The 15,526-nt window shown below is 42.8% G+C and overlaps 1 protein-coding gene across 4 annotated transcripts in view; it reads left to right on the top strand.

Moving 5' to 3' along the window:
• PXDN (peroxidasin) overlaps positions 1-15,526 on the top strand; it is a 202,716-nt gene that overhangs the window by 80,111 nt on the left and 107,079 nt on the right. For all 4 annotated transcript variants that reach the window (XR_015061649.1, XM_085895156.1, XM_085895157.1 and 1 more), the window contains exons 4-8: positions 1,007-1,078; positions 2,111-2,182; positions 2,647-2,718; positions 10,800-10,984; positions 13,961-14,078. Coding sequence is in view for 3 of the 4 variants with exons in the window: in XM_085895156.1 (XP_085751282.1) it covers positions 1,007-1,078; positions 2,111-2,182; positions 2,647-2,718; positions 10,800-10,984; positions 13,961-14,078 (519 nt within the window). In the remaining variant the exon portion in view is untranslated. The remainder of the gene's footprint in view (positions 1-1,006; positions 1,079-2,110; positions 2,183-2,646; positions 2,719-10,799; positions 10,985-13,960; positions 14,079-15,526) is intronic.

Below are 15,526 nucleotides of genomic sequence, written 5' to 3'. Positions count from 1 at the left end.
CGTATTGTTTGGTTATCATTGTAAAATGCAGGATTGTTGTTTAATGAGAACGAGATAATGGAAATCTTCAAGTTTCAATAACTTTAAATATTTAATAATGCTAAAGCCTTTTTTTGGATTTAATTGTATGGAATGACTAACTTCCATCTCTTGAAGGATCACAGTCAAAGCCACCTTTTTTCAACCTTTAGTGAACCAGTTGTTCCAAATCAATCACGTGGCTTGTGAGCTGCAAGGACATTCCATTTTGTCCTACAGGGAATGTGTTTGCATTGTCGAAGTTGTAAACATGGATAAGTGATGTGCCTGTGGGACCTGCATTCCATCTGAAAGGTATCAGAACTGATTTGAAGGAAACATTCATCCCATCTCGCAAATGTTCTACCATTCTGTTGTTTCGTAAACAATTTGTCATGTAATAGTGTTCGTGGTGCCCAAGCAGTCTTGTGGCAAGAATTACACTGGGAGGTTTGCCAATGCCTTATCAGCAGTAGTCAGGACAGAAATTTATTATCTGTCCAGGGTGCTTGTGATAACTCTGCTACTCTTTATCAAAAGTCACCACGGGGTCTTTAACATCCCACTAGCAAATGCAGGCAGGTGCGTCCTCTACTTATCTTCCGTCCGAGGGACGGAGTGATTTATGATCTAACAGCCTGCCTGAGAAACACCAATCCGGCAGTTTATCATGGAATTAGCAATCAATCTCTAACTAGACAGCTCAAAAGTAAGTGAACTGGCTGTGTACCAACCTGCCAGACTCCTCTTTTGGGGAGAGACAATCGTCTGCATAAGGCAGCTTCAGAATATTATGGGTAATATTTTGATGGCAAAAGTTAATTGTCTATCTAAATGAATATGTGACACGAGTGTGATGGGCCAAATGCCTTCTTTCATTCATTCAGCTTGTTGAAAATCCAATTCCGTATTTCGTTTGCTGTTTTTTGAAGTTTCAACCTTTTTTTGTTCCTGTCACTTTAAGCTGCTTCACGAATTGCCTTTACAGATACTTGTACAAAAATAAAATCACGACAATACATCGCGATTCCTTTGTCGGTCTGCATTCCCTCGAACAACTGTAAGTGAACCTTCCACCTCCACCTGTGTCTTGCTATTGCCTTGTGATACCAGTTGAAGCTGTGTTAAGTGGCCACCAAGAGGAGTTGCAAGTGCTGCATAAGACAGGGTGCTGTATGAGGCCGATTTTTTTAATTTTATTTTATTTGTTTTTATCGAGCACATTTTCTGTTGCGTTATATTAATGCTCCATTTTGTGTGGTGTTATTTATGTTCAATAAAAATTGAAGTCTTAACGTGTAAACTCTTTTTCTTTTGTAAAAATCTCAAGGTTTTTCATTCTCTAAACGAACTATTTTCATTTTTTTTCCAATACTTTTACCGTAACAGTGTTTGTTGGAATGGATTGCATTGCATGAATCATTTTATCTGGATTAAGTGTCTTCGACCACAAAACGTAAAAACAAGCAAGGCATATCAATGTAACATTATCCTTTTTTAAGGAAGTGTTCTTTTTTTCATCCTTTTTCCTGTTATCTACTCCAAACCCTCTTTTTACTCCTTTATTATATGTTCTCAACCTCCTTTTGTGGCCCCATCCATTCCAACACCCGACTCACTCTATAAATCCCAGTTGCCCTCTGCACTTTCCTTTTTCTCAATTTATTGTCATCCTCAGTCTTTGCTTACCGAATACCGTATGTAAATGTCCCATGGCTGAGCAGCAACTCTGAGCTCTTGGAAGACACAAAGCTTTGTGAAACCAGGCATATTTGTGTGCGTGTGCGTGCGCGTGCGTGCGTGTGCGCACGCACATGTGCATGAAACAACTGACTAATAAACTTGATTTCTAGATCACAATATTTTTAGTGCCAAGGTAGAGGTGTTGGCAGAACTCTTGCTTGTTTTCCTTGCAAGTCTTGTTGGTGGTGCTATTATCTGTCATGCTTTCAGGATGTGTACGTCGTCATGTGATCAACACGACCTAATGTATCACAGATGGTCGTATGAGACGCGAGCCAAACTCTTTCTTTGCAATGTGTTGTCATGTGGTTCTAACAAAACAAATGCTTTCCTTGCGTGTGTTCGACAGATACATTCACTTCAACCTGATAGAAACTTTAGCGCCTGACTCCTTTAGGCACCTACCCAGACTAGAGCGACTGTGAGTGCTCAAGTTATGCTCTGCCTCTGCAATCTCACTTTCGGGGCCACCTCATTATTATGTGTGCAAGGGGAAAGGTGGGAAGTGTGAATTGAGAAAAGGAAGTAAAGAGATGTGGAGAGTAAGTGTGAGGGAGAAAAGAGGTATGAGGTTCAGAGTAGAAAGGGAATGGAGGGCAGAAAAGGAATATTATTATGCAATACATGGGGGAGAAAGAGATTGCCTGTTGAGAGGGGGCATCTGCTTGAAAATTCCTCCATTTTGCATAGATAATATGTAGATGGCCTTATTGAACTCAGATATAACCGAATCCAAGAAGACAACATTTATGCCATTGGTGTTTTGTATGTAACTTCCCTTCTTTGTTGTAGCTATTACAACAGAAAGTAGAGGCTGGTTTAAACATCAAATTTTGTGACATTGCATCAAAATGTTCTGTGCAAAATGGTTGGTGTCTTTTACAGATTCTTACACAACAACAGGTTAAGAACAATTCCACAAGGGACGTTCTCAAAACTGCACTTACTGAAGCGACTGTGAGTAACTAATGGCAAAGCCTTAGAAATTTCCCATTTTATTTAGTTGTTTTGATATAAAATGTATTAAAACACACCAGGGTAGAATATTTAATGAAGCCGAGATTGAACCACTTCCAGGAGTGCCAATGTGTTGCTTCTGAGGCCTTAATGTCTCCCAACACTGTCATTAGCAATTCAATATTTGCTTGCCTTTTGGCTGAGATGTCTCAAAGCACGGCCTTGGCTCAGGTCGTGCTACTGTTATGTAGAGCTCCAAATAGTCTGCTCAAAAACCCAAATAACTTCATATCACCACACAGCTCTGCTTTTCATGACACTGCTATTAGTTATGCTACACTTCTCTTGAGTTTCACTACCATGCTTGGGGTTTCACTACGCTGCTCGGGGTTTCATAGTCTGATCAGGGTTTTCTCGATCTGCTTTTGAGTTTCCCAACTTTGTCCTTGAGTTTCCTCATGCTGCTCTTGAGTTTCTGCACTTTGATCTTGAGTTTCTGCACTTTGATCTTGAGTTTCTGCACTTTGATCTTGAGTTTCTGCACTTTGATCTTGAGTTTCTGCACTTTGATCTTGAGTTTCCTCACACTGCTCTTGAGTTTCCCTACTTTGCTCTTGAGTTTCCTCACGCAGCTTTTGGGTTTCTGCACTTTCATCTTGAGTTTCCTCACTCTGTGCTTGAGTTTCCTCACGTTGCTGTTGAGTTTCCCCACGTTGCTCTTGAGTTTCCTCGCGTTGCTCTTGAGTTTCCTCGCGTTGCTCTTGAGTTTCCTCGCGTTGCTCTTGAGTTTCCTCACGTTGCTCTTGAGTTTCCTCACGTTGCTCTTGAGTTTCCTCACGTTGCTCTTGAGTTTCCTCACGTTGCTCTTGAGTTTCCTCACGTTGCTCTTGAGTTTCCTCACGTTGCTCTTGAGTTTCCTCACGTTGCTCTTGCGTTTCCTCACGTTGCTCTTGAGTTTCCTCACGTTGCTCTTGAGTTTCCTCACGTTGCTCTTGAGGTTCCTCACGTTGCTCTTGAGTTTCATCACGTTGTTCTTGAGTTTCCCCACGTTGCTCTTGAGTTTCCCCACGTTGCTCTTGAGTTTCCCCACGATGCTCTTGAGTTTCCCCACGATGCTCTTGAGTTTCCCCACGATGCTCTTGAGTTTCCCCACGATGCTCTTGAGTATCCCCACGTTGCTCTTGAGTTTCCCCACGATGCTCTTGAGTTTCCCCACGATGCTCTTGAGTTTCCCCACGATGCTCTTGAGTTTCCCCACGATGCTCTTGAGTATCCCCACGTTGCTCTTGAGTTTCCCCACTTTGTGCCTGAGTTTCCTCACGCTGTTCTTGAGTTTCCTCACGCTGTTCTTGAGTTTCCTCACGTTGTTCTTGAGTTTCCCACAGGATGCTCTTGAGTTTCCCACACGATGCTCTTGAGTTTCCCACACGATGCTCTTGAGTTTCCCCACGATGCTCTTGAGTTTCCCCACGATGCTCTTGAGTTTCCCCACGATGCTCTTGAGTTTCCCCACGATGCTCTTGAGTATCCCCACGTTGCTCTTGAGTTTCCTCACGCTGTTCTTGAGTTTCCTCACGCTGTTCTTGAGTTTCCTCACGTTGTTCTTGAGTTTCCCACAGGATGCTCTTGAGTTTCCCACACGATGCTCTTGAGTTTCCCACACGATGCTCTTGAGTTTCCCCACAATGCTCTTGAGTTTCCCCACACTGTTCTTGAGTTTCCCCACATTGCTCTTGAGTTCCCCACACTGTTCTTGAGTTTGCTCACGTCGCTCTTGAGTTTACTCACACTGTTCTTGAGTTTCCTCACGATGCTCTTGAGTTTCCACACGTTGCTCTTGAGTTTCCCCACTCTGCGCTTGAGTTTCCCCACGTTGCTCTTGAGTTTCCCCACGATGCTCTTGAGTTTCCTCACTCTGCGCTTGAGTTTCCTCACGATGCTCTTGAGTTTCCTCACGATGCTCTTGAGTTTCCCCACGATGCTCTTGAGTTTCCCCACGATGCTCTTGAGTTTCCACACATTGCTCTTGAGTTTCCCCACGTTGCTCTTGAGTTTCCCCACTCTGCGCCTGAGTTTCCCCACGATGCTCTTGAGTTTCCTCACAATGCTCTTGAGTTTCCCCACGTTTCTCTTGAGTCTCCCCACTCTGCGCTTGAGTTTCCCCACTCTGCGCTTGAGTTTCCCCACGTTGCTCTTGAGTTTCCACACGTTGCTCTTGAGTTTCCACACGTTGCTCTTGAGTTTCCTCACAATGCTCTTGAGTTTCCCCACGTTGCTCTTGAGTTTCCTCACTCTGCACTTGAGTTTCCCCACATTGCTCTTGAGTTTCCACACGTTGCTCTTGAGTTTCCTCACTCTGCACTTGAGTTTCCTCACGATGCTCTTGAGTTTCCCCACGTTGCTCTTGAGTTTCCCCACGTTGCTCTTGAGTTTCCCCACGTTGCTCTTGAGTTTCCCCACGTTGCTCTTGAGTTTCCTCATGCTGTTCTGCATTTCCCTGTGCTGGTTAGTGTTTTGCGATGCTGCTCACAGTTTCGCCATGCTGTTCTGCTTGACACACAATAAAAGTGCAACACTCCTGTTTGATACTGCTGCAGGCTTTGGTAATTTGCCAACAAATTAGCAGGAAAAATAAATCTGATGAATTATCATATGATATGTAATTTGAGAAATGTTTGTGTGTTTGTTTGTTGTACTTATTTCCGCTACTAAACAGTGAGATGGAATCAGTTGAAAACTGGTGGTTGTACTCGCAGTGTGCATGTGATGGTATGAGGTGGTAAAAATAAATAAATAAATCTATAGCCCTCAGGGGTTCAGGGTTGGGGGGGGGGGTCCCCGATGCTATCTTTGTGGATATGTATGTTGTCGCGCCACTCGTGGAATCCAGTATTACAAGTCAATAAAATATGCCCCATGGACTTCATAATGGTAAGAATGGACAGCTTCTTTGCAAGTTCGCTCTAATCTGCATAATAATGTGGGTATCATGTCTGTCCATCTGTCACGTCAAACATCGCGAGATGATGGAATCTCTCGAGATTGTCAATTAAATGTTGTTTCATCGTCATTTACTTTGACGTTGTTTTTACTGTAATATGCATCGCAAAAAAATTAATTAATTTCAGATCATTTATTATCATGATTCGGCAATTCACAATCACTTGAGATTGGCAATTCCACGGAATTTCTGCGGGACATATCTCACCTGATTGGGAATTGGACATTGTTTCGACTGTGGCTCTACACCCTGCTTCGTTTGGCATAACTTTGAGGGGGCCAGTAATGTACGAGCGATGGAGCGGCCTGACTGCCGGTGACCGAGAGACGGTGCAACAAGCTGAAAAGGAACTTCATCTGTTGAAGTCAAATTTTACATTTCACTGCATTTCCGTGAGCACCTGCGAGTCACAGTTATATTATTTTACTATTGTTGTGGTTCTGGGAACCGCATCCCTCCAAAGCAATAGCAACCATCATACAGCGGTCCCGAGACAGTTATTCCATTAATATACGTTCAGACAGACCCTTCCCTTTTGTCTCGCGGGACAACGGGACAGTGCATTGTATAAACTTCATAGCTCGGTCTGATTAAATCTCTGCACTTGTTCGTCTTATTTTTTCGACTCTTATTCCTGAGGTAAATCCCAGCCACGTGCGCTCATCGCTGTGAGGTGGGTCCTCAGCGAAGGCCAAGCAGGCATTACGCCGGACACCCCTCTGCAGAAATCACAGCCTGCTCAACGCACGTGCAGCGGTAATTTCCACCCACTGGACAGAAGGCGCACCCAACACGACGCCCACACTGCAGGGAACACGTACCGAGGAGATGGAAGAAACGGTACCCGAAATGCTAACAAATTTCAGTACACACTCGGCGCACACTTTTCCAACCCATTCCCAAATCTCCATCTAATTATTATCTCCAATCCTTTCCCTCAATTCCCTGACACAGATCAGGGCTGGCACAGTGCACACGATACCGCCTCTGATAACCGTGAACAGGATGTTCGATGATGGGCGGACCTGCGCGCTGACCGTGTGGACAATGGCGGACCCACGCACACTGTACGGGGCATGCTCAATGGTGGGCGGAACGTCCTGTTCCACGTGTACAATGGCGGACTCTCGCGCAGCCGTGATACTTTATAATCGTACAAAACAGGGCACGAGTAACACACATCTTTGGTCGGGGGTCTGCGCATGGGGTTACAATAATATCCTACCATCGGTCTTCGCTCTCCATGACGGCAACAAATGTCTCCCGCAGACAGCAAACATCCTCCCACACTTCCGCTTCGATGCAGCTGCTACCAGGCAGAGGCATGCTGTATGGCCGGATCGCTCGGGCCGCATGGCACACCATGGAGCATGCACATTAACCAGCGCCAACTGCGGGTCGCCGGGGCACGGCACAGGGTTCAGTACAAAGCGATTCATGTCACTGTGCTCAGAGCAAGACGATTCCCCAGCTTGGAACCATCTGGCCGGAAGTGAAGTGGAGCCGCTTCCGGTCATGGCGGCCGGCCCGTATGCTGGCCAGGGCACAACCAGAGTGCCCATTTCGGGTGATGACACCGATTTGGGTCGTCACCCCCACCTCACACCACCGGATCTATAAAAGGACGGGTTGTGGGATGGAAAGTAAGAGTCGTCATTCCAGAGTCGCCGTCATTCCTGAATCGTTCAAGCATCGTTCCTGCCCATCGTTCCTTTCTTCATTCCTGTCGGCTCGTTCTGTCTGGCTTGGGATCGACAACCTACCAATTCGTCTGCTGGCTCCGCCCTTCTTTACCAATTTACCTGCTGGCTCCGCCCTTTACCAATTTACCTGCTGGCTCCTCCTTCTTTACCAATTTACCTGCTGGCTCCTCCTTCTTTACCAATTTACCTGCTGGCTCCGCCCTTTACCAATTTACCTGCTGGCTCCGCCCTTCTTTACCAATTCGCCTGCTGGCTCCTCCTTTCTCTCCTCCCATTGGCTTTTGGCTCCACCCAAGTCCCTCCCTTCAAGCCCGATGGTGAAGTCTCATTCTCTGGACCATGCTCGGGGCATGAAGTGCCACGAAGCAAGAAACGGCCACCAGCTGTCAGGGAGGTATCGTCCAGCGGAGCATCCCCCAAAACGTATTGGTAGCATGATCGGGCAATCGTGCAAGGTATTGAGAGACCGTTAGCCTCATCTCCTCTCCTTTTTTCTCTTCATTAACTTTTCTTCATCAGGTTGTGTGTGTGTGTGTGTGTGTGTGTGTGTGTGTGTGTGTGTGTGTGTGTGTGTGTGTGTGTGTGTGTGTGTGTGTGTGTGTGTGTGTGTGTGTGTGTGTGTGTGTGTGTGTGTGTGTGTGTGTGTGTTTTTTCATCATGGCGCCTGTCCTCGTTTAATTTTTTTTCTTGGAGTACAATAATTATATCAGGATAACTCTGTTCTGTGTCTGCTTTTGTAAGTTGTTTGTTTTATTGCTGCACCTCTCCCATTTCTTCCTGTTCCTGCTCCAGACAACAATAAAAGCTATATTCACAGTGCCACATATCTTTTCTCACCTGCTTATTAATAAATCCTTTGGAGAAATGTTCCCAGTTCGTTTTTATCTTTTATTTCATTGATCCAGCATGGTCCGTATCCTAACTTCGCCGGGACTTTATTCCCAGCGATCTGTTTCTTTCAGCCAGTACATCCTTGGCAGTGTTGCTCAGCTGCAACTGATCCGATAGTGATCCGGTTCGGACAAGGCGTATCGAGGGCGTGTCCCCTCGTATCACGGGGTTCGGTGCAAGGCGATTCATATCACGGGGTTCAATTAGATCATGTCGTTATTTTTAGATAACCGGATAAACTCGACGGAGGACCCTAAGTCACGTGGTTGAGTTATTGGCATTCACGGTCGTTTAGCGACCCACCATGTCACGGAATTATCCGTGTGCGATGGCCTGCAATTCCGGGGAGTCTGGTGGGAACCAGAGATAGCTCCCCCCCCTGGTGGTCTTCTCACCCGACCCCCGGCCCACAACAATATTAATATTATTTTTAATCTATATTTTAAGAGAGATGTTTGTCTGTGTGTCACCATTATTTTCAGAGATGGCCAAACGGATCTTCGTCAAACTTTCAGAGGTTCACCAGTGAGTGCTGGGGAGTGTTTTTGGAAAAAATTCTTTTTTTGATTTTTATTAAATCGCCATATAGTGCCTAAGCCTTTGCAGCTATATGAAAGGTAATATTAAATTATCCCTGACCCCATTCCTTAGTGGGTGTGGGGAAGTGTTTTAGGCCCCCACAAAAAAAAATGAGAAAAACAAAATTTGATTTCTTCAAAATGTCAATAAGATTAGAGCAGCACCGGGCAAAGCCAGGTATCCCTGCCAGTATATAACAACAAAGAAATCGTCATTACAGATGGGTTAATTCCCCGTTTTTTGTTTTTTGTCGATAGCATATTTCATTCTGACTTGTAATACTCCCTCATACCGGGAGCAACACTATGTGATGCACATTTACATAGAGCATTTGCCTCCCATTCCTCCCACCCTGAACCCTGGGGTTTATGAATCTATTTAGCACGAAAAACCTTCCCGGGCACACCCCAAGTACAACCATCAGTTTTGAACTCGTTCTGTTCCACAGTTGAGGAGTGCATATAAATCGAACAAACACACGAACAAACAGACACTTGCCAAATGATATATACTGTCCTATCATACTTGTACTAATGAAAATGAACTTACAATTGTTGACAAATTGTAACAGCAAAACACAACAAACATATATTGTGTTTAAAGTACAGGGCTCTGATGCTGAAGTTTCCTTCATCAGAGACTGAACAAGCAGTGCTGCTGTATTTTTTTTTAATTTCACAAAATGGAGGCTCATGTAAGAGCAAGGTTACTGAGGGCTGCGACTTCCAGACGTGCAGTGAACAACCTTTTGAAACAATAAGCAGAGGAAGAGGGCGAGAGAATGAGAGAAGGGGAGGAAGCACTGCGACCTGTAATTAAGGAACAGGGCTGGGTTAGGAATGGTTAATGGGGGTAATAAAGATTGTAGGTAAGGATGATAGATAAGATATAGTGTTGTACGACGTGTTTGAAACCTTCTAGTGAGAGTGGGGATAATGCAGCTTCTGGAAGGTGGATCCACAGACTGTAGAAGCGGAGGAACTTGAGGTATCCAGTCAGACCCATTGTTCTGCCTCCATCCCAACCCCCTCACCCCCCGAGAGGACATTCAAGATCTGAGCACACACGGCTTGTATTAGCTCTCGATCAACACCATCGTGTTGCTGAAACTTTTGGAACATTCGTCCTCTTTGATTAAACTTTGCTGTTGCATTTTTAACTTTTCAATTCTCACATTAAAGTTTTTGTGAATATGCATTCTTCTAGATGCAAACAGTTCTTTCATCCATAGGATCTTGTGTAGTCATCTTTGTAAAACATGAAAATCGAAACAACGTGAAACATGACAATACTTAGTTCAGTGCTGCAACGTACATGTGTTTGGGGATAAAACCGACCGTGGTTCACTTTGGAAGAAGAAACCATGAGGTGAACCTGCTTTACATGGAAAATGTTCAAAACTGATATATTTTTTTAAATCTCTTCTGTCTTATTTTTGTAAATCTCTTCTATATTTTGATTACGACCCAACCGGTCCAATTTCCATTATCTGTTCGTTATTATTGAAGTTGTAAAGGGCAGTGTTTGCTCAATGCAGGCTTTTTTTCCGTTCCATTATCTAACAAGGTAAAATTATAATTGGCAATAAGAATTTATTGTTTATTTACTTATTTTTCTGACTTTTCCTGATCATCATTTTTAACAGCACAACAGGTTGGAAGGGCAAAAGGCCACTTGTGCCACAGATTGTTTTTTGTTCAATTAGATGTGCAGATGGTATGGATGTTATTTATTGTTGTTCTTGACATTCTAATTGTGTTAAGTATTCATTTTCAATAGGTTCCATTGATGGAATCTATAATTTAAGACATACACTGCTTGGAGTAAGATGAGCTAAGCGAGATGTGAAAGACTAACCCTAACCCTTAAGCTGCTGTCAATGAGTTGCTGGAGTGTTTTCCCACCAGGCGGCTTGACTCAAATTTATTGGTGTGTAACTGTTCCGTCCTGTGGCTGGCCGAGTTGTTGCGAGAGTTTGCCTTCAGGGGGGAAACTCAAGCAGCAGCAGCCTGCGACACCCCACGGAACCTGCACGGGCGCTCAGTCGCTACAATCACGGCACAGGAACTCGGGTGCACGGGGAATTTTCCTGGTGAGACAATTCAAAGTGTGGTAGATTGCATGATGCTTGGTGTTTTGTGAGAGAGGGAAGAAGCAGCAAGTATGGGGAGGGGGAGTGGGACATGTGTAAGAGAGTGAGGCTGATAGATGTGACAATGACCACAGATTTGTCAGCTCCTGTTTGCTGATGCACTGTAACCTTTCACTTGTAGCCGAGCACATCCGATGCACCAGTGAAACACCTTCCCATGAAAATACTCTTTATGCCTACCCTGCTGATTACTTCAATCGGGTTTTACATTAGTAAGGTCCAAAAGAATTGGTGTTCGGCTCACAAGATCCAATTGACAAGTTTTCGTGACATCACATCTGCATGCCAAAGACTCACAATGAAGTGACATCATTGGAAACTCATCCGTACTGAGTTTTCCATTGTCTTCACACAATGGTGACCTCGGCGGTCGAGTATGTAAGGAAGAGGAGGAGATTGGGACCATACTCCATGCAGAGCATTGGTGCTGCTTAAGCAGTCTCCTTGGCTATTGGGCACAATCCTGGACGGGTCGCCACTCCGACACAGTACCCCAGCACGCTGGCATTCATTTTGCCAACCTCAGCAGGATGACAGGCTGAGTTAACCCCGCCTGGTATTAATTCAACAGCTGAGCGGGATTTTAACTCAGAACCCTAGGATCCAAAGCCCGCCACCCTAACCATTAAGCCAACACCAGGCATACAGTATGCAAGAATGAGGGTTATAATAATTAATTAATGAGGCCATGGTTTGACTGGCAGCTTCATGTTTTTGTTACTACCTCTGCCACCGAAGGTGGATGGAGGTTATGTTTTCACCTGTCTAATTGTTTGTTTGCAAACAAAATAGCTCAAAAAGTTGTGGACGGATTTGGATGAAATCTGGTGGAGAACTTGGGTACCGACAAGGATGAAATGAATAGCTTTTGGTGAAGATCCGAATCTGGATCTGGATCTGAGAACTTTTCAAGTGATTTTTTCACCATTGAGAGACGAGGCCAAAAATTTCATAGCCTGATATCTCAAAAAGTTGTAGACGGATTCGGACGAAACTTGGTGGGCACATTGTGTGTGTAACGAGGAAGAATTAATTTAATTTTGGTGAAGGTCTGAATCTGGATTCGAGAATTTTTCAAGTGATTGTTCACCATTGATTGATTTTGCACGATATCTCAAAAAGTTATGGACGGATTCGGACGAAACTTGGTGGACAAGTTGGTGAGGTGACAAGAACAAGCTGATTGCATTTTAGTACAGGTCCAAATCCATATCCACCCTATCGGTGTAATACAAAACGTAAAGTAATCAGCCTGGCGTAGGTATGCTCTCTACCGAGTGCTGTTCTAGTTCAGGAATGTGTCGCAGATGCAGTGGAAATTCCAGTTCTCACCCAGTGCACGTGTGATGCATGTTTCATGATCAGTAGGCAAAATATTAGGATCTCCACTCATGTCCTCTAATTGTGTGCTTGATGCAAAATGAAACAGTGAAGCGAAAAGCTCCATAAAACTCTCATAATGGTACGTCAAAAACAAATAGATGTCATGGACTCATGCACTACTTTTTGGCAGAAATTTGTGGTTTACCTTTTTATTACTGAGATGATTTAGAAATGCAGTAAATAAAAAAATTAAATTTAAAAAAAAAAAAAATATATATATATATATACTCAAACTCAGCCAAATGTTTTCATAGATGGATATAATAGAAATAATTCCTTTATTTCCTGTTGCAGCCTTATACAAAACTACAAGGTTTTGTCCAATCAAAGTCTCAAGGTGATGATGTGGTAGCCCAGGGTCCTTTATGGCTGGATTGGAATTTTGGAGTCTTTCAAACTTTTCCAATGAAGTAATATTGGATAATTTCCAACAATTGAACCTGTAACATCTCTGAGCGTGAAATAACATCTTAAAGTCACCTGCAATAGTTTGTCCGCTTCGACATGCACTCCCTTCTCATATGCATCCTAAACATATGGGATTTTTAAACCACATACATTTTGAACCTGGAGACAATTTGATGCTGAGCAAGCCTGCCAATTAAGTCAAAGAATATGAGACAGTAAAACCATGTTTTTATGGACTTGTTTGAGGGGTTAAGTATTTTAATTATTATTTCTTGTTTACTGTTGTAGAAATATTGCATGAACTTGCAAAAGTTTGCAATCAAAAACGAACATTGTTTACTTCAAACACTAAAGCCTGCATTTGGAAAACGATGTTGGTTGAACTTTATTACGCAGTGAACTTGGTTCACATGAATGCTGGCTGTCCTAGTGATGGCATGAACAGGTTAACTCTTCGAGATTTCATCGTACTGTGTAGGTTATCATGCTCATAGAGGAGATGTTATGTGCAAGTATGACACAACCACACTTGACTTCAGGCAAAGATTGGGGGAAATAACAGAGGTTACAGGCATGCTCTGGATACTGGTGACGCATATTGTGACGTCGCTTTCCTCTCTCCACAGTCAACAGGGCTATTAAGAAGAAATTCCCTTGTCTCTCCCACACCCATGAGATGCCAAACTATGGGATTTATCCTCAAAATCCTCAACTGCAAGCAAGGAAGCAGCACGTACCAATTTATTTTTAGTATGACTCGGCCACTGTCACCATCGAACCACTGAACTCCAAGTCTTGATTTCCTTTCATACAGTTGATGTTTTGGAGTTGATGTATTGAGCACAAAAATCATAGTCAACATTATATAATCAGTTACTGTTAACCAGTGTAACAACGACCGATCCACCACTTTGAAGAATGTGATTAAGGAAGCTCACCTTGAGAAGAATGTGTCACTGTGCCTAAAAACATTGATTGTAACCTGAAATATTTTATTTTTTAGACTTCTTAAATTGTCACACAGCTATTCCATGATTATATACGTTGCCTTAGATTGCTATTTTCCATTGTTTTATTTCAAGCTGTCAGCTGGCTGGTGCTGAAATGATTGTTGTCTTTGTACAGAGCGGCCTCGAATCACGTCCGAGCCCCAAGATGCGGACATTTCCTTGGGAAACACTGTGTACCTCGTGTGCCGAGCGGAAGGAAACCCCAAGCCTGAGATAATTTGGTTGCACAATAAGTGCGTTTTGTTTTGAATGACCGCATTAACTACACATTGTTTCCATATAGTGTTGATTGTCTTATCAGGTACATTACAAAATGCAATTCAAAATACATGATCAATTGTGATCCCAAAATAGTGTGGATTGTTTCCTAATACAGAGTGTGTTTGTTTCTAAACATGCAGATTTTGTATATTAAGTACAGGGTAGCCTGAAAGTTACTTTACCCCTGATAAATTTCTCACACTTCCCTCCGTCCCTTCCCCTCTGTCCTCGCCCCCTCGCCCGCTATGATATGCGGAAACACTGACTCAGAAGAATGATGGAGCACATACAGATACAATGACAAATTAATTATTGTAAGTACTGTACAATAAAACCTGTATATTAGAGGAGTTCAAGAACAATGCTTCACTGGGAAGGGGTAAAGCAACTTTCAGGCCACCCTGTACAGGTGCAGATTTTTTTGATATACAGTGGAATATAAGTGTATGTATATATGTATGTATGTATGTGTATGTGTATATGTATATATATGTATATATATATATATATATATATATATATGTATATGTATATATATGTATATATATATATATATGTATATATATATATATATATATATATGTATATATATATATATATGTATATGTATATATATGTATATATATATATATATATATATATATATATATATATATATATATATATATATATATATATATATATATATATATATATATATGTATATGTGTATATAGACTCCCCCGATCTCCATTGGACATCGTCCTACACCAAAGCGTCACCTCCAACCCAGAGGCCTTGACACGGCGACTCTGTCAAACAGACAAAGATTACATGATAAACATCAAATGGAAGAACTATGTCCAATGTTTGTACTGTATATGTATGTGTGTATGTGTGCATATATATATATATATATATATATATATATATATATATATATATATATATATATATATATATATATATATATATATATATATATACATACATACATACATACACATGTATGTCCAAGTGGTTGGGAGTATAATCAAACAAATCCATGGTGAGTTCTCCAACTTTTATTTGAACAAACAGTTACTTTCTCAACGTTTTGGTGGGGGATGGGTAGTGGGGAAGGGTGAATGGATTGTCCTTACGAAGCAGCCAGGTGACTTGTTCCATGGAATCCCCATTAAATGGAAGCCCACCGCTCTCTCCCACCCCATGTGAGAGTGGTCTAAATGCTAATGGCAAGTCCACCACCTCCAGCGTGATCGATGTGACGGTTTCCTTTGCGTGCCAAGCCTCCGGAATCCATGTTCTGGTGCTGTTCAGGGTCGAACCCAAAATGCTCACCCTCTCACACATGGAGGTGTGCCCTGCCTTGAGACCATGTTTGGTAATGGCAGACCTGTTGGGATAATTGCACTCAAAGTTCTTGCGGTGCTCAGCAATA

The sequence above is a fragment of the Eptatretus burgeri genome, chromosome 9 (genome assembly GCF_056783735.1).
Source record: "Eptatretus burgeri isolate ZD-2024b chromosome 9, Ebu_testis_v1, whole genome shotgun sequence".
Taxonomy (NCBI): domain Eukaryota; kingdom Metazoa; phylum Chordata; class Myxini; order Myxiniformes; family Myxinidae; genus Eptatretus; species Eptatretus burgeri.
This window is presented reverse-complemented; position numbering and strand designations above follow the sequence as displayed.